We start from the raw sequence: 22,775 nt of genomic DNA, 5'->3' as shown, positions 1-22,775 counted from the left end.
ATGAAAACCCAATAAATGAAAAACCCAATAAATGAAAAACCCAATAAATGAAAAACCCAATAAATGAAAACCCAATAAATGAAAACCCAATAAATGAAAAACCCAATAAATGAAAAACCCAATAAATGAAAAACCCAATAAATGAAAACCCAATAAATGTAAAACCCAATAAATGAAAACCCAATAAATGAAAACCCAATAAATGAAAACCCAATAAATGAAAACCCAATAAATGAAAAACCCAATAAATGAAAAACCCAATAAATGAAAAACCCAATAAATGAAAACCCAATAAATGAAAAACCCAATAAATGAAAACCCAATAAATGAAAAACCCTATAAATGAAAAACCCAATAAATGAAAACCCAATAAATGAAAACCCAATAAATGAAAAACCCAATAAATGAAAACCCAATAAATGAAAAACCCAATAAATGAAAACCCAATAAATGAAAAACCCTATAAATGAAAAACCCAATAAATGAAAACCCTATAAATGAAAACCCAATAAATGAAAACCCAATGAAAAACCCAATAAATGAAAACCCAATAAATGAAAAACCCTATAAATGAAAACCCTATAAATGAAAACCCTATAAATGAAAAACCCAATAAATGAAAACCCAATAAATGAAAACCCTATAAATAACATACAAGGAAATACTGATGTGTAATATGTAAAATAAATCGCCAAGGAATAGGGGCAACGAAGCCTTCTATGACACTGTGATTTTACGTTCACACACACACACACACACACACACACACACACACACACACACACACACACACACACACAGGTAATTCTTATAATCTTCCTACCACCAGGCGACTATATTTAACGTAAGAAGACGCTATTTCTCTTAAGGAATTGTCTTAAGATTCAACCCAGATGATGCAAGATAAACCAGGAGAACACAACATCCCTGAGGAAATTAACTTAGGCCACTTAAGATGACAAGAGAGAGAGAGAGAGAGAGAGAGAGAGAGAGAGAGAGAGAGAGAGAGACGAGACTCCTCCCTCACAAATTCGAGTAAAAATCTGTGAGACGAAAATAAAGATAAAATGACAAAGATAAAAAAAAAAGAGAAAAAATAAATCTTAAGCCAGAGGAAGCTGGAAAAAAATAGGAGAAAATACATGATAAAAAATATAAAAAAAAAAAAAAACAAAAGGACAAAAAGTGTAGAAATAAATGTAAAAATTATCGAGTAATGTAAATAACCAAAAATCTTCAAGACAGATACAAATAGGGCAAAAATTCAAGAGATAGAAACTACAAAATTCATAAAGAGAAATAGGATTATGGAAAAATATATGAAAAATGAATATCGCATAAAAAAATTCGAGCAAAATGAAAACTGTGCAAAAAATTGAAACTGCGCAAAAAAAAAAAAAAAAAAAAAAAGGCAAGAAAATTGAAAGTGTTGCCGAATGCGCTGGCCAAACAAATGTAAAAATGGAAGGACGAAATGGCATTCTTTCCATCTCATGAGCCAGCAGTATTCCCGGCATATTCTCTCTCTCTCTCTCCGGTTCCTCTTCTCATCCTCCTGTTTTTTCCCAACATTCTTCTTTTCTCATTCTTCCTTTCTTCCATCCTCTCCTTTCTCTCTCTACTCCCCTCCTCCTCTTTCTCTATACCCTCACTCCCTCCTTCCCTCCCACTTTCTTCTCCTCCCTCCTCTCTTCCTTCCTCCTTCCTTCTCTTTATATTTCCCCCTCCTCCTCCTCTTCTTCTCATATCTCTCCCTCTCCCTAATTTTCTGCTTCTCTGCCACAATGACCTCTTATTTTTCTTCTCCCTCTTTCCCCTTCCATTTATTTTTTCCCTCCTCTCCTCTCTCTTTCATCACTCTCTTTTCCTCTACCCACCTACTCTTTTTTTCTCTCCTCCTCCTCTATTTATCATTCATTTTTCTCTTGATAATTTTCTACCCCCTTCTCTTCCCTTCCATTCGCCTGTTTACCCTCCCCCATACCCTTCTCTCCTCCCGTCCCTCCCTCCCTTTCAACCCTCCCTTCCTCCTGTTTCCGTCCCGAAGTTGTCTGTCTGTCTGTCCGTCTGTCTGTCTGTCTGTCTGTCTCTCTGTCTCTCTCTCTCTCTCTCTCTCTTCCCAAAATATCTTCTCTCCTTTCCTCTTCCTCTCATTCTCTTTTTAACTCTTCCAGAAACTTCCCCCCTCCTTTCTCTGTCTTCCCTCCCTCCCTCACTCTTTAATCTCCCCACATTTTCTTCTCATTTCTCATCCCCTTTGTTCCTCATTTCCTTCCTTCTCCTTCCTATCTCTCCCCTCCCCTCCCTTGTCTTCTCTCCTCCCTCCCAAATTTTCTCCCCCTCCTTCCCATCTCTCATCTCTTTTCCTCCTCGCCCCTCTCTCTTATATTCTCACTCTCCTTCCCCTTCTCATCTCTCTCCCTGATTTTCTCCCTCTCCTCCCCACCTCTCTTTCCCCCCTTCCCCTTCCCTCTCCTCGCCCCTCCTCACCCGGACTGCTCCACTGGGAAATCTAGAATCACCTCTAATATGGCCGCCAAGGCTGTGCCGAACTGGGAGGCAACTAGGGATCGAGAGGGGTGTCACTGGCTGGTATTAAACGCCGTACTAATATCTCTTTGGTTCCCCCTTCAATCCGATCTTTTGAATTCTACCTTCATTCAATCCGATTTTTTTTTCATTCTATCAATCCGATTTTTTACTCATTCTATCCATACAATTTCTCTTCTATCTCCAGACGTTTTTATTTAAGCTTAGGACAGACTTTTCGACATGGAGAGGTTATACACATCCTTCACTGACGGTGGTTTTGTAGTTACTATGGTCCCAACCCCATCTGAAGTATATAATGAACTGCAGGCTTATATCATTCATCTGCCGTCCATCACCCTCATCTTCAGCGATAGGTAAGTAGGTAAGAGACGTCTGTATAACCAGGCAGTGATGCCGCCTGGTTATATCGGTGCCACCACATGCAGGCGTCTCTCCCTAGCACATAACCTCCAGTCAAAGTAAAAGATAAAACGAAATATATCATCGTTTTGAAGGGTCTGAGTTGTGTGTATTACTGTTTGGCGTATCTGCCTTCACCCATACAGACACCAAACACCTCACAAATTAGCGCGACTATGAAAGTGAGAAATAAACACAAACAAAACGATCCGCGACAACATCCCTTCCTAAAATGACACTAAAATCCAAGTGATGATACGTCACAAAAACGTCATATGTCTTACTTTTACTTTTTCCTGAAGGCCTTGGTTGTATTTGTGTGTGTGGGACTAATTCTCTCTCTCTCTCTCTCTCTCTCTCTTTCTCTCTCTGACTATTTTTCCTCCACTTATTCTTTCACCTTTCTCCTTACTCTCTTCTCATCATTACTTCATCCCCCCTCCCTTCTCTCTCCCATTCCCCGTCCCTCCTTCCCTTCCTAACATGTCCCCTCCCTGCTCTCTTCCACTCTTATCTCTCTCTTCTTTCCATCCTCCCCCCTCTTCTCTCTAATTCCCTCCCCCTACCGTCATAACATCCCCTTCCTCCTCTCCCCCTCTTCTCTCTTCCCTCTCCCTCCCTCCTCCCTCTTCCCTCCCTCTCCTCCTCTCCCCCTTCCCTCTTTTCTCTCCCTCCCTCCTCTCTCTTCTCTCCCTCTCCCCTTCTCTCCATCCAGCCATCACTGCCAGACAACAATAATCCTAACACTGACCTTTCAGAATTAATCCACTTCTACCCCAGCACATTTGTGAGCGTCAGTGTTTTCTGGTGGGGAGGGGAAATGAGGGGAAATAAGAAGGGACAAGAGGATATGAGGGGAAATGTGGGTATAAGGGAAATAAGGGGAAACATGAGCAGACAGAAGGAAATGAGGGGAAATGTGGGTATAAGGGAAGTAGGGAGAAATAAGAGGAGACAGGAGGAAATGTGGGGAAATATGGAGATAAGGGAAATAAGAGGAAATAAGAGAAGACAGGAGGAAATAAGGGGAAATGTGGATATAAGGGAATTAATGGGAAATACTGAGGGGAAACGTGGATATAAGGAAAATGAGGGGAAATAAGAAAGAAAAATAATGAAATGACATGGGGGGTATAAGGGAAATATGGTAACTATGAGGAGACATGAGGAAATGAAAGGAAATGTAGGTACAAGGGAAATATGAGGAGACAGGAGGAAATAAAGGCAAATAAAGGAAAATGAGAGGATATAAAGGAGGTAACAGGAAATATGAGGGGAGGAGGGGAAATCTGAAGTAATAAGCAGTGAGAGAAAAGGTAATGAATGGAAATAAGGGAAAATAAGAGGAAATCAAGGAAACAGAGATGAATGAGGAGATATCTGGAAATAAGGAAAATGTGGAAAAGTAAGAGGAAATAAGGAGAAATGTGGGAAAAATAAGGGGTCGGAAGAGGAAACAGGTGAAAATAAGAGGAAATAATCAGAAAATAAGGACAAACTGCGACTTCCAACGTACAATCTTTCGAGAATATGCCACTTAACACAAAACATAACACTATATCTATCTATCTATCTATCTACCTGTGTGTGTGTGTGTGTGTGTAAACGGAAATATCAGCGCACACACAAATAAGCACAGGCCCACGAAATACCGCCAAACATCTTCCACAAGCCTCTCTCTCTCCCTCTCTCTCTCTCTCTCTCTGACGGCGTAACTAATGGGGCGTGTAACTTAGCGTCGTGGCTCAGGAAATTAAAACACAAGGGTTATCAGCCAATCTGTCTTACTAATATTACGGTGTGTGTGTGTGTGTGTTTTTTTTTTAACAAGCACGAATAAAATGAAAAACACAGGAATAAGTACAACTAGAGAGAGAGAGAGAGAGAGAGTACACAGCATTGATATAACAGAAAACCTTAAACTATTTTCTATTCAGACTCAACAATGTCACAGGAAACTACCATTAAATAGCAATAAATTCTGATCGTGGGGAAAAACAATCTTTCTGGTAAACACACACACACACACACACACACACACACACACACACACACACACACACACAAAGATAGGCGGGAGAGGAAAACTTAATCACACACACACACACACACACACACACACACACACACAGTCAAAACATCAAGAATAAAAAAAAACTCTTACACACCCACCAACCAACCGCCCAAAAAAGAAAACGAAGAAAGTAAAGAAAAAGAAAAAAAAAATCAATTCACCAACCGTACAAAATTTCTCCCGGATCATCCCCCTAAAAAAAAAAAAAAAAAATAACGAAGCAAAAATACGGATCAAAACTTACACCTCAAAAAAAGAAGAAAAAAAAATTACAGATAAATAGTTACACCCGACTCAAAAAAATAAAAATAAAAAACAAAAAAATTACACCCATCACTCAAAAAAATAAACGAAAAATTACACCAGTCACCCCCAAAATGACACCCATCACTCAAAAAAAAAAAAAAAATGACACCCATCACTCAACAAACTACAGAAAAATATCATCAAAAAATTACACCCATCACTCAAAAAAAAAAAAAAAATTACACCCATCACTCAAAAAAAAAAAAAAAATTACACCCATCACTCAAAAAAAAAAATAATTACACCCATCACTCAAAAAACTACAGAAAAATATCATCAAAAAATTACACCCATCACTCAAAAAAATAAAGAAAAAAAAACATCAAATAATTACACCCATCACTCAAAAAAATAAAGAAAAAACTCATCGCAAAAAATTACACCCATCACGAAAATGAAAACCAAAAAAAAAAAAATACAAATAAAAATACAAATTCGGCCAGGCACTCTATATGCACACGGGCCAAATATTTACCTCGGAACCTTATTAAAAATTCACCGCGGAATATCAATAAACTTCGGACGCCAGCGAAATCTATTTGGGAGGGAAAATGAAAATCGCGAAAAAAAATAAACAAAAATTGAGCTATAAACTATATGCCTCTCTCTCTCTCTCTCTCTCTCTCTCTCTCTCTGCGTGCCACTTTAACCCTCCTCTCCGTCTCTCCTTTCCTCTCTCCTTCTCTCTCTCTCTCTCTCTTTCTCTATTTTCTCCACTCCTTCCCTCTCTCTCTCTCTCTCATTCTCTATTTTCTTCGCTCTTTCTCTCCTTTCCTCCCTCTTTCTCCTCTTCCTTCTCACACTCCCTCCCTCTTTCTCTCCCTCTCTCCTTCCACCAAGAGGCCAAATTAAATGAGTTAGTAATAACCTCGTCTCATTAGCCATAAGCGGGACCATTTTCCAGGCCACGTGAAAACAGGGCCATGCGTTGCCTTACCCCCACCCCCCTAGCCTCCCCTACCGCCTCCTGGCCCCCCTACCCCCTCCAGTCCTCCTCAACTTCCTTCCAGCACCTCCCCCTCCCTCCTCCCATTGCAGTGGAGTTGGGGAGGATTGGGGAAAGAAAATGAGACTGGGGAGGAATAAAAGGTGAGTGAGGTTGGGGACTTGGGGTTGGGGTGAGTAGACACAGTTGGGGAGGTTGGGGAGGTTAGTGGGGTTGGGGAGCATAAGAGGCTGGGGAAATGTGAGTGAGGGTGAGATAGGACTGTGGGGAGGGTAGTTTGGGCTGGGGAGGTAAAAAGAGACGAGTGGGTGGGGATGTTAAGGGCTGGGAGGCTGAGGAAGGTGGGTAGAGTTGGGGAGGTAACTAGGGGTAGAGGGATTGCGGATGGAGGGGAAGGCACCTACTGAACACATCTGGGTCAGGTTCAATTGTGAAGATCATGGGTCAAAGGTCAAAGTCTGCGATGTAAAAAAAAAAAAAAAAAAAAACTTCGATGGAGGTGGACGCCAATTATCTCGGGGTCATTCTAGTTAATAATAATAATAATAATAATAATAATAATAATAATAATAATAATAATAATAACAATCAGTTATTATTATTATTATTTATGTTGATGGATGGATGATTTGTTTTGATTACTTATTTTTTCATCAGACTGAAGTTCTTGTGCAACAGGAAATCAACACCAGAAAAACGCCATGCAATACACATCGTTGCAAGTAGCCCATGAGCTGTCCTAAATCATGCACGGTATCTTTGCACGTGCGTTGGGGCGTGGCATATGCACGTCACCATGAATAATATATACATGCAGAGAGGCGACCATGCGGTTAGGTGGGCGCATAAATACTGGCTGATATTGATGTGTGTGTGTGTGTGTGTGTGTGTGTGTGTGTGTGTGTGTGTGTGTGTGTGTGTGTGTGTGTGTGTGTGTGTGTGTGTGTGTGTGTGTGTGTGTGTTTAACGCCTATGTGACTTGTGGAGCGAGGTGAGAGAAAAGGAGGAAAAATAAAACAGAAATGGAAAAGGAGACTGAAAAGAGGGAGAAATAAAAAAGACTGGGTGAAGCAGAAGGAGGGGATGGGAGAGTGGTGGGTGAAAGGGAAGAGAAGGCGAGCATGAGTAATGAACGAGATGGAAATGAAATAGTTTAGAAGATGATGGAAGACAGATAAAGACAAGAACCCAAGATAAGAAACTAGTCAAAGAAGATCCGACAGACGAAGGAGACGTGAAGAAGGAATGAAGAAGAACAGTGGATAAGATGAAAGGGTGGAGAAGAAAGCGAGGGAGCACATAAATAACGAGCGTCAGGGAGAAAACCAGAAGGAAGAGAGGACGCCAAAATGAGGAAGTGGACACCGGAGAGTCGGAAGATGAAGGAGAGGGGAACAGACAACGAGGAAGTGCAGAAAGGATGGAGAGGAAGGAGAAACAGATGAAGCAGGCGGGAAGGAAATGAGGAAGCAAACACAGGATGCCAAAATGAGACGCTGGACGAAAGAAAAATGAATTGCGAGAGAGAGAGAGAGAGAGAGAGAGAGAGAGAGAGAGAAGAGAGAGAGAAACCATTTTTAATATGAGCAATAAAAATCAGTGTGAATTTTCCTGTGTGGCTTCTTTCCCTGTGACATTTTCCTTGCCGAAATTCTAACTTCCTTTCTGTGATATTTCTGTGATTTTATTTCCGGGAAGGGAGAGAACTGGACAAGGAAGGAGGCAGGGAGAGCGGAGGGATGCAAGAAGGACTGAGGGACGCACTGCATGAATAGTGACAAAGGATGAAGGCAGGAGAGAGAGCATGAGTAATGAGGAAGGGGGAGGGAGGCGGGAGAGATGAAATGTGTAAAGTGAGAGAACAGAGGGCGACAGGGAGAGGGAGAGGGAAGGTGGAGAGAGGAAAAGCGAGAAGGGAGGTAGAAAAGGGAAAGTGGGAGAGGAGGTAGTGAGATGGGAAGCAGTGTGCGAAAGGGAGAGAGAGGCAATAAAAGAGAAATGGAGAGAGAGAGAGAGAGAGAGAGAGAGAGAGAGAGAGAGAGAGAGAGAGAGATGGGAAAGTATGCAGGGGAATGGAAAAAGGAAAAGTGAGAGGCGAGACAGAAGAAGCAAGTGTCAGAGAAGAGAGAAGCAAAACAAAAACAGAGACATAGAGGAAGTGAGAATGATCGCAGTAAAGTCGGACGAAAGAAGAAAAAGAAAAAATGGAAGGAAAATAAAGATGAAATGTAAAACTAATAAAGTGGAAGTAAAATAAGGATGAAAATATAAAATTAATATGGCCAGCGGCTACACCCAGGCCCGTATTCTCGTCAGTAAAGGAAGCTCACTAACACCGTTTCCTTAGCGATTTATTTTGCCTATTACAACTTACTGTCTTATTCTTTGTTACATAAATCCATCAAACACTGCCATACTCTGCATAAATAACGTACAAAAGCATATTAACCATCCACATCCAAAATTAAATCGCTAACGAGGTGCTAGGGAGTCTCTTGACTGGACCAGAATTAGGGCCCAAGTCTAAAACTAAAAAATCGCTTTCTAGGTGTAGGGGCGAGGCTAGGAAAATGGTTAGGAAAATCAGGGAAGCAGCAAAGAAAAAAATGGAATGAAAATGGTTGGAGGGAGAATGGCTGAGTAACAAAGGAGGGAGGGAAAGAAAAACAAGAAGAAAATAAGGGAAGGAAAAAGGTGGTGGCGGTGGGGTGAGGGGAGGTGAATGCACGAGTAGCAAGAAAGAGGGAGAAAAGACGGTGGGGAGGATAATGGAGACAGAGAGAGAAGACGGAGGGAAAGGCGGAGAAAAAGAAGGAGGCAAAAACCGAAGCAAAAAGAAGTTAGCAAGGCAGGTAGGGAGATAGACAGGTAGGCAGATAAGTAAGTAGGTGGGAAGAAGGGGATAAGTCGAAGCAAAAAGGAGTTAGCGAGGTAGGTGGGTAGGTAGATATGTAAGCAGGTAGGTAGGCAAGTAGGTAAGGTAGGTGTGTGAATCAGGGCGGGTGACAAAGGAATCAGGGAGGGAGGAAGCACTGTGGCTCTGGTAATATTCATGACTCACAAACCCCCTGGAATTACTCGACTCCGACACAAGGCCAGCATTCCAGACGCGCCCTCAGTAATGCAGGGCTGGAGGGAGGGGGCGAGGCAAGAGGAGGGGGATGGTGGAGGTGGTAACGGGTAGTGGAAGGGGCGAAAGGGAAAGGTGGGGATGGGGAGTGTGGACAACAATGGGAGGTAAGAGAAAAGAGTTGGGGAGGAGGATGTATGGGGAGGGAGGGAGAGAAAAAAAAAATGTATGCTGATGGAAGAAGGTGAAAAAAGAAAGGAAGGTGGGGAGAAGGAGCTCTGGAAATAAGGCAGGATGGAAAAAAAAAGTGTGGATGGGTGGGGAGACAAAAGAATGGGACTGGGTAGGGGGATGAAAGAGTGAGAAAACAGGCTGGGATAGTGTGGGGGAGACAAAATAAAGAGGGGGGAATGGGGGGAAGGGAGGGGACTGGAGAAAGGCAAGATGGGGAGAGGTGAGCAGAGGATGGGAGAGGCGACAAGGGATGTGTGAATGGATGAGTGAAGAGGAGGAAGGGAAGGAGGTAAGAAAGAATAACCGATGGAAAGAAAGCTAAACAATATGGACGAGTAAAGACTGGGACGATATGAGAGAGAGAGAGAGAGAGAGAGAGAGAGAGAGAGAGAGAGAGAGAGAGCGTGTTAAACGGGGTAGAAAGGAATGTACGAGAGAGGGTAGGAGAGGGGAGGGGGAGGAGCAAAGGTGTACGAGGCAGGGCAAGATCTGGGATGTAAGAGGAAAGTCAGTGTGAGGTATGGGAGGCTGCAGGTGGGGGCTTGGCAGGTGAGAGGTGGGGAGGGGGAGTGGGGAGAAGGGATTAGGAAGTGACAGGCAGGCGTAGGGATGGGGAGGGGGGGCATGATAAGGGAACAGAGAGTATTAGGGAGGGAAGGCAAGAGGGAGCAAGGAGGAGAGGGAAGAGGGGATTTGGAAGTGACAGGCTAGGTTGCACATGGAGAGGGGGAGGAATCCAGGAGCAAGAGGATAAGAGGGGGAGTGAAGGGAAGGGTGAGGAGAATAGAAACAGTAAGGAGCAGAGAAAGATAGTGAAAAGTCAGAGACAGAGAAAAGAAGTCAACGGGAAAGAGAGGAGATGGGAAGGGGAAACGAAGTGGTGCTGTGAAGAGAAGGGATGAGAGGACAAGAGGGGAGGGGTGGGGGTTAGTGAGGGAAAGAGAGGGGGGTACGAGTGAGAGGTGTAATATCTGGTGGTTGGGCGGTATGAAGGACGGGGAAGGCAGCGTAAGGATCCCAAGAATGAAATAAGGCCACACACATCCAGACGCAATGGAATTAATACGTGTAACTGTTTTCCGACAATCACAAAGAACACCCGACGTAATGAAGCCAAGGTTGGGTTTGATGGATATAATAATTACAGAGATTTTCAGATACTGCTTCATGGGTCTGGACGTTCATCAACACCAGTATAACCTTTTAATTAACTCTTCATCGCACCTATGATTTGTATTTGCAGAAGAGACTTGCGAAGGACTGCTGAGTTTTTCTACTTTTTTGTGTGCATCCTTTGCTTACGAAAAAAATAAATAAATAACATACTATATCTTACGAATGTCAGTCCTTGAAGATACGAGTGGGGTGGTGAAGGACGTTAGGAAGCTGTTACGTAAGACATATACAGTACGTCGCAAGCAAACTAATACCACAGTGGACTCTATGCAACAACATCCCGTAACACAAAAGCACTACAAGCGCTGGCTATGAACTTAAAGGAATGAAACCGGAGAGCCAAATCACATGCAAAAACTACTGGTGCCTAAAAAAAAGCCGAACAGTATGAAAAAACATGGAATCAAAATGTACCGTAAAATTTCAAACAGTACACATAAACGAAGAATAATATACATAATCAGGATAAAGATAAAAAAAAGAATAAAAGCAAATTCAACCATATTACACCTCAAACCACAGGGAATGACTTACCTGTTTGACTTTGGTTAAAGGCAATTTATTTACCTCTCACCTGGGAAAGTTCACTGAGGTCTGACGGTAAAAACTGACATGCAACAAGTAGGAGCACCGGGGCAGGTAAGCACAGGTAACAGGATCGGGAAATTTTAAGTGAGGTGGAAGGTGAAGCTTAAAAACATTACCACAAAGTCAATTCACTATCTAGATGAGGTGGAACAAAAGTTCAGATAAACTAAGCCTATCTAATATCTATATGAAGTAAAAGAAGCCAATCCAATATTTAAATCAAGTAGAAAAGAAGCTCAAAGCAACACATCTAAGCCAATTTGCTCTCTGAGTTGCGTGCAAAAAGCTCTTAACACAGCCCTATTAAGTGAAAGGTTGAGTAGAAGCTAAAAATGAAACACTATCAAGCCAATTCACTCTCTAGATGATGTTCAAGCTGACAAGCAACTGAACTGCAAAGCTGCAGATTAAATGCATGAAAGAGGGCCCATAACACAATACAAACAAGCATTTCATAAACTATCTAAATTAAGTGGGGCTAGTCTGATCATTCTCCTCATTAAGTGGAAGAAGTTCACAACACAACACTAAGAAGCAAACCATCAACTCTCTAAATAAGGTGGAATAAGCCAATCCACTCCTGATAACACAAAAGAAACTAACAACACAACACTCCATGAACGAAATCCACTCACCTCTGAGAACGAGTCGACGTTGCGCATGTGCTGAGCGATGTACTCGATGCTGCGCAGCGTGCGGTGGTCGTGGTAGGGGCGTACCTCCTCCAGCTCTTGAAATAGGTGCTCGGGTGGATGATGATGATGGTGGATAGGGGCGTGGCACTCCGGGGCGGGGAGGGGTAGGTGGTCGTCCCCGTACCTATCCCTGTCATACGGGGATGGAGGTATGCCGGGGATGTCGTACGGGTGGTCGTCGTAGGGGAACTTGTCGAACCCGTCACTGGAGGGGGTGTAAGAGGTATCCACCCCTGGCGTTATCTCCTCAGGCCCCTCGTCGTCTTTACTGGGCCTCTCCACCCACAGGAACTTCGGCAGGAGGTCTATGAAGATCTTCCTTACCCAGGGGGCCATTTTGTGCGTCGACGGGGACCTGAAGTTGACGTTCAAAACACCTATAGTCACCATCACTGATAACGTCACTAAGATCATGGTAAACAGAAGGTACTTCCCTAGCAGCGGCACTGCTAGGGACGTAGGCGGGATAATTTCGGCTAACAGGAGGAAGAACACAGTGAGCGATAGCAAGATGGAGATACAGAGCGACACTTTCTCCCCGGAGTCGGAGGGTAGGTAGAAGACCAAGACGGAGAGGAAGGATATGCCGACGCAAGGAATGATGAGGTTGACGGTGTAGAAGAGCGTCTTGCGCCTCATAGTGATGTTGAAGTAGATGTCTGGGTAGGGTTCCTGGCAGCACGGGTAGAAGCGCTCGTTCCTGAGGGCCGGCACCTTCAGGATGTCCCACTCCACCGAGATGTAGTAGTCGTTGAGGTCTATCCCGGGGTCCACCAGGTTGCTGCCCCGGACTTGGTGGAGGTGCTGGAGGTCGACCTGTGGGGACGAGGGGGAGTTAGTGGAGGTCGAGGGGGAGGTGTTGGAGGTTAACTAAAAAGGGAGAGTTAGCAAAGGTAATGGAGGTTGACCTGTGCAGACGAGGGAGAGTTAGTGGAGGTCGAGGGGGGAGTATATATCTGGAGGTAATAGGGAGAGACTGAAAAAGGAGAGGCAATGGATATGTTAGAGGACGACCTGTGAAGACGAGGGGCAGTTGGTGGAGGTGGAGGTCGAGAGAGAGGTATTGGAGGTTGAGAGAAGGAAAAGTTACGAGCTGAAGGAGAGACATGTGGGCATAAGCAATCACAAAGTCTTTCATTCTTCCTACGGCCACACAACTTTATTCGTACTTGGGAATTGCTTTCTGTCCTCGATGGATTAACACTGACCGGGGAAGATGCAGAAAAAAAAAAAAGGGCATTTTGAAGGTGATTTATGGTACGTCTATGAGCATAAGCTGTTGTAAGCCTCCATGCCATGTTTCAAAAAGTTTTAAAAAAATTATGGGTGGCTGAGTGAAAAGAACCAAGCAATAAGACTAAGCTTATGTACGAATCATACTGAGAAGAGGAGGAAGACAAAACGGAAAAGCAGAGAACAGAAAACATTTAGAGTGAAAAGGAACAATCAAAGGAAAATGATAAGAGTAAGAAAGAGATGTCAATACTACACATGGATGATGAATGGTGGGGAAATGATAATATCACACAGGAAATATGGCCGTGGGAAAAAAAGGAATAGCGAAGGAAGGTCCAGTGTGTGTTAGGGGAGGCGGGGGGGTGCGTGCGTGTGGTTGAGAGGGGAGTGAAGAATTGCCGTGATATCTGGAGTGAGTTATGGGCACCAGCCAATAACCGGCACATACATGATAACACATTATTTATTGCCACTTGGGTTATTTCACCTCCTTTTTTCATTCTCTCTGTATATTCATCATATATATATATATCGTGAGCATAATAAGGTTACAATTTATACTGTACATTAATCTCTCAACCTGCGATGTGCATTACCATAGAAGAATTTTTAAAACCTGTGTGATTATTAAGTAAATGCTTAATGATATAAGAGCTCAAGATAGTGCCGAAAATGGCGCTTAAACAGCAGACCTCATACACAGTCACAATGGCGGATGAATGTTCAACCCCTATTGTTAAGTTTACGGCTCCCGCCCCCACTGCACTCCCTCTCTCTCCATCGCCGAAGTGCTTATCAGGAGGCATCAGGCTGCTTAGCGAGGCCCTGAATGGTAATGCCCTGATTAACCTTATCAGCCACATACATCACGCCCCCTCCCCGCCTCACACTAACCCCAAACAACCTCCCAAACTTCACCACTCAACAACAGCTACTTTTCTTGTTATAGGGAATGTTCCTTCTTTTAAACCCTGACTAGCATCCCCTACTTGAACTTGTAATCGACGGGAAGACTTACGAGAAATAATCTGTGAAGCGTTTCTACAAAATAAAGAAAAAAAAGGTGAGATGATTTTCCCTGTGACGTGAAGACAGGATTCGACATATTTAATCCAACGCTAAAACCTCAACTAAGCAAACCTAACCTTCACTACACATAACCTACACTACCCTAAACCCAACCTATCCTAACCGAATAATCCTGTCTAACTTAACCTAATCTAACTTAAACCCAAATTAAACTTCACCAAATCAAACCCAACCCAACCCAACCCAACCCAATCCAACCAAGCCTAACTAAACCAGACTCAACTCGACCCAATCCAACCTAACCTAAGCTAACCTTGGCCCCGTGTCAGCCGTGTTGTAGAGGGCACGGTGGAGTGGATTATAATGTCCTCTTTGGCTGGCTAACTGGGCTTTCTATAGTGAGAACGGGCCTGCCACGGCGCCACAAAAGCCCTGAGGTAAAGCCCATTTCCTGAACAATAGAGGCTTTAGCTCAGTGTGGGGGCAGGGAGGCAGAAGAGGGAGAGAAAAGAGCGAGGAGGGGAGGGGGAAGAAAGAAAAGAGCGAGGAGGGGAGGGAGGAGGAAAGAAAAGAGCGAGGAGGGGAGGGAGGAGGAGGGAAAAGAGCGAGGAGGGCAGAAGGAGGAGAGAAAAAGCGAGGAGGCGAGGGAGAGGGGAAAGAAAAGAGGGGGAGGGATTGGAAGGTGAGAGGAAAGAGCGGGGATGGATGGGAGGGGAGAGAAAAGAGAGAAGAGGGGAGGGCGAAAAGCAGGGAGAGGGATGAGGAGGGGGAGAGAAAAGAGGGAGGAGGGGCGGGAGGGGGATAGAAGAGAAAGAGGAGGGACGGGAGGGGGAGAAAAATAAGAAGGGGAGAGAAATTATCAAGGATGGGGTGGGAGGGGGAGAGAAAGGGGGCAGGGTGAGGGAAAATGGAAAGGAGGGACAGGAGAAGAAAACATCAGGGGAGAGGAGGAGGGGTGGGAGGGAGAGAGAAAAAAGAGAGAGAGAGAGAGAGAGAGAAAATGGTAGGAGGAGGGGACACAGCAAGGGAAGAGAGGGAGCGAAAGGACAGGAAGAAGGGAGAAGTGAGAAAGGCGAGAGAAAGGAAAATGAACTGAGTGGGGAGGAGTAACTGACGAAAATGTGGCAAGTCAAATGTAAGTAGGAAAAGCGAGAGGAGAATGAAGGAAATTATAAAAGGAAAAATATATATAGGAAGACAAGAAAGAGGAAGAAAAATGAAAGAAAAAAACAAGAATGAAAATAACAAAGAAAGTATATGAGCAGAAGGAGAGGGGGGGGGGATTGTGAAAACTTTAAAGAGAGAGACAGGGACATGAAAAAGAGGAAAAAGAAGAGGCAACAAAGAAACACGAGGCAAGAAGAAGGAAAAAAGAAAACTAAGAGTACAAGATAGAGTGTGCAAGAACTTTAGAGGGTCACAAGAGAAACCACACACACACACACACACACACACACACACACACACACACACACAATTAAGACAGAAGCAGAAACAAAGGAGAAAGGAAGGAGGAGGAGGAAACTAGAAGGAAAATACAGAAAAACAAGAAAAAGAGAAAGAATGGGAAGACAAAAATAAGAGGTACAATCAAATGAAAAAAAAAAAAAGAAAAAAAATAGAAGGCTGTCTTAATTGGCTGGGAGGAAAATAAGAGGACCAGGAAAGAGAGAGAAAAGGGAATCGAAAAAAATAAAAGATACGAGAAAATAAAGGGAAAAAATTTAAAGAAAGTCGCTGTATGAAAAATGGAGAGAGAATGTGAAAAAAAGAGAGTAAGGAATGGAAAATGAAAAAAATAAAATGAAAGAAAATGACTAAGAAAAAACAATGACAATAAGGGAAGATTGGATTGAGAGAGAGAGAGAGAGAGAGAGAGAGAGAGAGAGAGAAACTTCAAAGAGAGATAAAAGGAGGGAGAGGAGGTCACGGAGCGAGATACGACAGAGAGAACGAGAGGGAGAGGAGAAAGAGAGGGAGAGAGAGACAGGCAGGAAGATAAGAGGGAGGGAGACAGAGGGAGAGAGAGAGATACGAAAGAGACTGAAGAAACGAGTGGCTTTATCTCAGACTCTCTCTCTCTCTCAATTGTCCCAGGCTCACTCTATGTTTTCCATCCTCTTTTTTTCCACTCTCTCTCTCTCTCTCTCTCTCTCTCTCCCAATGCCTGTCCTTCCTACGCCTTTTCTTCCTCCCTACGCCTCTCCACCCCCCCCCCCCGCCTCTCTACGCCTACCTACGGAAACAGAGTCGGAAATGAAGCTTGTTATCTTGACCTTTGGGTGGGTGAGGGTGGGCGGTGAGGGAAGGGAAGGGAAGGGATAGGAGGGGAAGGGAAAGGGATGGGAAGAATGGGGGGGAATGGGAAGGGAAGGGAAGGGAAGGGAAGGGATGAGAAGGGGAGGGGGGAGGGGAAAACTCAGGTATATAAACAGAAGGAAAAGGAAAGGTGAGTGAGGAATTGATGGAAAGGGAAAACAAAAGCTGGAAGGACGGCGAGAAAAAATCGAATGGAATGGAATGGAGGAGGAGGGAAGGCAAAAATACGGAGCCAAGGGAGGAATGTGACGAAAGGAAGTGAGGTGAGGTACGGAATGGATGGGACAGAGACAGAAGGGAAAACAAGGGGCGGGAAGAGGAGGGACGATAAAAGGAATGAAAAGATGGACGGATAGTGGGGAGGTACAGGACAGGGAGGAATAGGGGTGACAGGGAGGGAGGTGACAGAGGGAAGAGGGGAGAAGGAATTGAAAAGAACAGGAAAGAGAGGGACAAGGAGGGGGGGCAGGAGTACAAGGATGGGGGAAGGTAGGGAGGGAGAGAGGGAGGGTGGGAGCCTGGAGAAAAGATAGGGTGGAGGTAGGGTGGGCTGGAGGGAGGAGTTACAGGGAACTGACAGGAAGAAAAAATGAAGGAAGGAAGGAAGAAAGGAGAGGAAGGAAAGGAAGGGAGAATGAAGGCAAACATGAGGACGGGGGAGAGGGTGGGAGAAAAGAAATAAAGGAAGGAGGGAAGGAAGGAAAGAATAAGGAGAGAGAGAGAGAGAGAGAGAGAGAGAGAGATACTAGATAAGGATGACTGACAGGGAGGAGTAAAATGAAGGGAAGGGAGCAGGAGAAAGGACTAGAAAGAAGAGAGGATATAGATGAGTGACAGGAAAAGACGGGCAGGGAGAGGAAGGGAAGGAAGGATGGAGAGAGAGGGAAGGAGGGAAATAAGTGATAAGGGTGGCTGATGAACGGAAGGGAGAGGCAGAGAGACGAGGAAGAAAGGGTGAAAGAGAAGGGAAGTACAGGTAAAAGACAGGAAGGAAGGGATAGGTGAAGGAACTAAAGGAAAGAACTAAAGGCAGGAAAGAAGAAAGGAAGGAAGGGGGGAGAGAAAGGGAAGGAGAGGGATGCAACATAAGGCTGACTGAGGGGAGGAAGAAAAATGTAAATATTCCAAAAACCAACAGAGTATATAAAAAAAGATTACGACAGATGATACCCAAAACGAAATTAGTATAGGACGTGAGGAAGTCAGAGAAAAGGAGGCGGAAAGTTACAAATTCTAAAAAATATAATAAACTGTGAGGTCAAGTCAACATGTATCAGGAACAATAAATATGGAAGCAAAATACAAGAGGCTTAAAATGATGATACCCCCAAACGGCAAATGATTATAAAAACGTGAGGAAATTTGAGGAAAGGAGGAGAGAAAATGAAGGAAAGAAACGGCTATAAAACAAGAGGAAATTGCAGGAAAGGAGGAGGAGCAGGGGGAGGGAAAATGGAGGAAAGGAAGTTAGGTGGAAGTTATGAGGGCACTCCCAGGCGCTCGGTATTGTGAGTACTTTAACGTAATTCGCTTGTTCCGCAGCGTAGGGCACCGCGATGGGGAAGTTCTGAGAGAGAGAGAGAGAGAGAGAGAGAGAGAGAGAGAGAGAGAGAGAAAGAAGCAACTACACTCTATTTCCGATTCATCCAATCTTTCAATCTGTCCCGGTCCACCCTATCCCCCAGTCTGTCCCGCTCACCACATATGTCTATCCCGGCCCACCATATCTGAGTCAGTCCCGGTTCTATGTGGATCTTGGTCCCGGTCCATACATCCTTGCACGGTCAACATCTCCCAGTGTGTCCCGGTCCACCACATCTCTAACCTTGCACTCTGGTATTCACTGCGGTCCAGGTTTAGAGTCCCATAGTAAATTCACAACACAAACTCTGGCTTACCCCCCCCCTCTCTCTCTCTCTCTCTCTCCATCTATCTCAGTCAATTAGTCAGCCAGTCAATCAATTAAACCATCCATCCATACATCAATCATTCTACCAATCTATAACCACCTTAATTATCTTTTGACATGTTCATATCTATCCAACCATCCATCCACCCACTCAGTCAATCACGCAATCCATCTATCCATCCACCCATCAATCTATCTATCTATTTATCTATCTATCTATCTATCCATCAATCTATTTCCAACTCACCATATAACCAACATACGTCCAGGAACCAAACTTCATGAAACACGTCTGACGGATGAAGCGAAAAAAATCCTCCCCTCTCTCTCTCTATCCATCCATCCATCTATCTACCTATCTATCTATCCATCCATCTATCTCTCCATGACTCACCATATAACCATCGTAGGTCCAGGAGCCAAACTTCATGAAACAAGTCTGCTGATCGAAGGGAAAGAACTCGACGTCAATCTCACAGGAGGATTTGTAAATGGCTGGGGGCTTCCATGTGACTCGTCCATTGTGGTGCAGCACGGCCTTCGTCATGATCGTCACCTCGTAGTTCCCGTCAGCACTGTGGGGGAGAGGGGACGAATGTGTGTGAGACAAGGGGTTTGAAACAGTGATAGAGAGATGGGTAGCTCGGTGGATGGATGGATGGATGGAGGAATAGGTAGAAGGATGGAGGAATGGGTACATCGATGAAGGGGTGGATAGAAAGTTAGATAAATAGATAAAGCTAGAGGTAGATAGGTAGACAGACAGACAGATATGGACCGAGACAGACAGACTGATAGACAGATGGCTACACAGATAGATGGACATTAAAGACTGATATAAATACACAGATAGCTAGAGGAAGGGAAACAAACACACACACACACACACACACACACACACACACACACACACACAGCGAGAGAGAGAGACTAGTTTGTGTATACTGTATTTTGCAAGCAATGTATTACTATTGCACACAGTCAATGATTGTGTGTGTGTGTGTGTGTGTGTGTGTGTGTGTGTGTGTGTGTGTGTGTGTGAATTTGCGCGTACATTCGGGAATAAAAGTTCGCCTAATATTCCGCGTTCTCTGCTCCTCACTTTTCTCTGATGGACCTTGTTCCCAAACTAAGAAAGGCTTGGTATGTTTTTGTACCCTTACATGATTCTCCCTGGGGAAGTGACGCACGTGCCCTATGTGTGAAGCAGCAATGGAATATTTGACGAACTTTTTCCTTCAGTGCATTATGTTTCAAAACATTTCTTCAACTCTTAATAAGCTTTAAACATTCTGGCAACTTCAACACAACAGAAATAAGAAAAAAAGGGAAAAAGAAACACAATCATCTTAAAAATGAAAACAGCCTCCATATACTATCACATATAAAAGATATCAGAACACTGTATCAACTTAAAAGAATATACCTTAGAACACCTATCATCTTCCTTAAAAACTGAGGTAGTCTTATACATTTTATCAACTTAAGAGATTCGAATGTCGTATCTTTAACACAATATAAAAAAATCATAAGCTCAATTGATGAAAAAATGTCGCAACTGTAGAATTAACTGAAAATATAACACAGCCTATTAATCACGCAATCCATCCAACCACTCATCCATCCATCCACCCATTCATCCAACCATCCACCCATTCATCCTTCCATCCACCCAACAATAAATATAAACAGCCACAAACGTCATATCTGTTGAAGAAAAAAAAAACAGCATGGAACAATATATCGTCTTTAACACATGTAAAAAAAAAAAAAAAAATGCCAGGAATGAAAAATTGGTGATGGTCCGTGTGGGGGCCGCGATCGCCATGATACCACACTCTTTGTTTACATTACCCACACCACGGATATATCGCCGCTACGTGGCCACACACACACTACATACACTCAAACACACACTAGTACTAAATTCTCTCTCTCTCTCTCTCTCTCTCTCTCTCTCTCTCTCTCTCTCTCACCTATTCCGTGGCACGCTCGCCTAACCATGGCAGTGAATCAGGCCAGTTCGTGTACCCCTCCTCTCCTCCCCCCTTACACCCCAATCTTTCTCTTCCCTCTCCCTCCATCTTTCTCTCTCCCCATCCTTCTCTTTCTTCCTCGTTCCCCGGCAACCCTTTCCCCATCCCTCTTTCCCCTTCACCATCCTGTTCTCCCCTCTACTAACTCTTTCATTCCTCATCCCACCTTTCTTTCCCTCCCCGTTATTATTTCACCATCCTTCTCTCTCCTCCTTCAACCCTCTCTCCCATCCCCCTGTCCTTGCATCCCTTCTCCTTTCCCCAAATTCTCCATTCTTTTACTCCATTACCTTCCTTTCATGCACCTCTCCTCCCCCATACCTCTCTCCTGTCTCCTCCTCTGCCTTCCTCCCGCTTCTCTCTCTCCCTTATCTTTCCCCCCTCCCCCAGTTCCCCTCCTCTTTCCTTTTTCCCGAACCAGGCCTGATGGGAAGGTGGGAGGTGCGTGGCAGTCAAACAGAAGAATGAATGGCAGTAAGGAAGGCAAGAGCAAAGTCATGTATCGGGTCTATGGGTCGCTTTCACGGTCGATTTGTTTGGTAAGCTTTATTGAAGGGATGTGTAGCTCTCTTGGAATTATATGGAAACTGTTATATCAATGTTCATGTAGCACGACACACAGGAACTTACATATATATAAATACATAAACAAAATACACAGACACATCGTATATCTATCTATCTCTAAAATACACAGAGAACTTTCAATTATTTTTCGAACTCCCTTTGCATTATATTTGCCTGTGCGTGCGATGAGGCATAAGCGTGCGTGCCTTACTGACGGTATGAATATTAGGTGTGCTTCCTCTGACTCCACGATTTATGGTGGTTCACACGCAATTTTTTGAGTGTGTGTGTGTGTGTGTGTGTGTCTGTGTGAATCACCATCAACATTTCTTCACCACCACAATTACTATCGCCTTCACCACCATTACCACCACTGTCGTCACTGCCTCCACCATCAACATTACTACCACCATCATCGGAGCAATAACACAGCCACACCCATCGCTCTCTCCTCCTCCACCACCACCACCACCACCACCACATTACTACCTAACTACGTACACTTTGCTACTTAGGCTAATTATTACACTTTTATATCCCTGCCTCCAAACCACCAAGCATCGCTTACCTCACCTGCTCTGATTACCTGCATGTCTTTCATTTCTTGATTGCGTACCTCTTCTCTCTCTCTCTCTCTCTCTCTCTCTCTCTCTCTCTCACACACACACACACACACACACACACACACACACACACACACACACACACAATTTACGATCACCACAAGAGCAGCGACGAGAGATAACACAATGGGAAAGTGGAAATGAGAGTGTATGCGAGGGAAGGAAATGGGCCTCTGTGGGAAGGAAATGATCATGAAGGAAGAACATGACAGGGTGAGGAAGAGATGGAGAGCGACAACGCTATATTGCATTGTTTGAGGGATGACGAATGATGGAGGTGTGTGTGTGTGTGTGTGTGTGTGTGTGTGTGTGTGTGTGTGTGTGTGTGTGTGTGTGTGTGTGTGTGTGTGTGTGTGTGTGTGTGTGTGTGTGTGTGTGTGTGTGTCTGTGTGTGTGTGTGTGTGTGTGTGTGTGTGTGTGTGTGTGTGTGAGAGAGAGAGAGAGAGAGAGAGAGAGAGAGAGAAAGATTTTTCTTATATTCTGCTCACTTCACCCTTATGTAAACTTGCCATCTCTCCATCTTTAATGCTTAGCTGTAGCAAGTAAATGATACTAGAATAAGGTACTAGTCACGAAGAAGTGCTGTGACAATAATGCACGGCCGCAGTATCGTCCTAAAAGCCACTGAAATAAGGGAAATAAGCTGAAAAACGTCGAAAATTTCCGCCAGGTTAAAATGAAGGAAGTATAGTGTGGCAAGAATCCCTAAAAAAAAAAAAAAAAAAAAAAAATCTGCTATTTTCTCTCATGGTAATTCTCTCTCTCTCTCTCTCTCTCTCTCTCTCTCTCTCTCTCTCTCTCTCTCTCTCTCTCTCTCTCTCTCTCTCCCTCTCTCTCTCTCTCTCTCTCTCTCGTGTGACAATTTCGAGGCAATTCACTTTCCTTATTTTTTGCAACCTTAGTCTTGCTTCTCTAATGTTTTCCTTCTCTCTCTCTCTCTCTCTCTCTCTCTCTCTCTCTCTCTCTCTCTCTCAAATTTCGGCCTTATAATAATTTTGTGGCACTGGACTGGCCC

The 22,775-nt window shown here is 44.0% G+C and overlaps 1 protein-coding gene across 1 annotated transcript in view; it reads right to left on the bottom strand.

The window, feature by feature from the left end:
• The window catches only part of LOC145417777 (acetylcholine receptor subunit alpha-like 1), a 308,410-nt gene that overhangs the window by 5,294 nt on the left and 280,341 nt on the right, over positions 1 to 22,775 (bottom strand). Inside the window, exons 4-5 of the mRNA XM_080286385.1 lie at positions 18,929 to 19,109; positions 11,982 to 12,857 (exon numbers count right to left, since the gene is read on the bottom strand). Of these exons, the coding sequence (XP_080142511.1) occupies positions 11,982 to 12,857; positions 18,929 to 19,109 (1,057 nt within the window). The remainder of the gene's footprint in view (positions 1 to 11,981; positions 12,858 to 18,928; positions 19,110 to 22,775) is intronic.

This window comes from Coenobita brevimanus, chromosome 111 (genome assembly GCF_032717465.1).
Source record: "Coenobita brevimanus isolate Jiangsu-jjx chromosome 111, ASM3271746v2, whole genome shotgun sequence".
Classification (NCBI taxonomy): domain Eukaryota; kingdom Metazoa; phylum Arthropoda; class Malacostraca; order Decapoda; family Coenobitidae; genus Coenobita; species Coenobita brevimanus.
The sequence above is the reverse complement of the archived record's forward strand: the minus strand, read 5'-3'. Positions and strand labels throughout refer to the sequence as shown.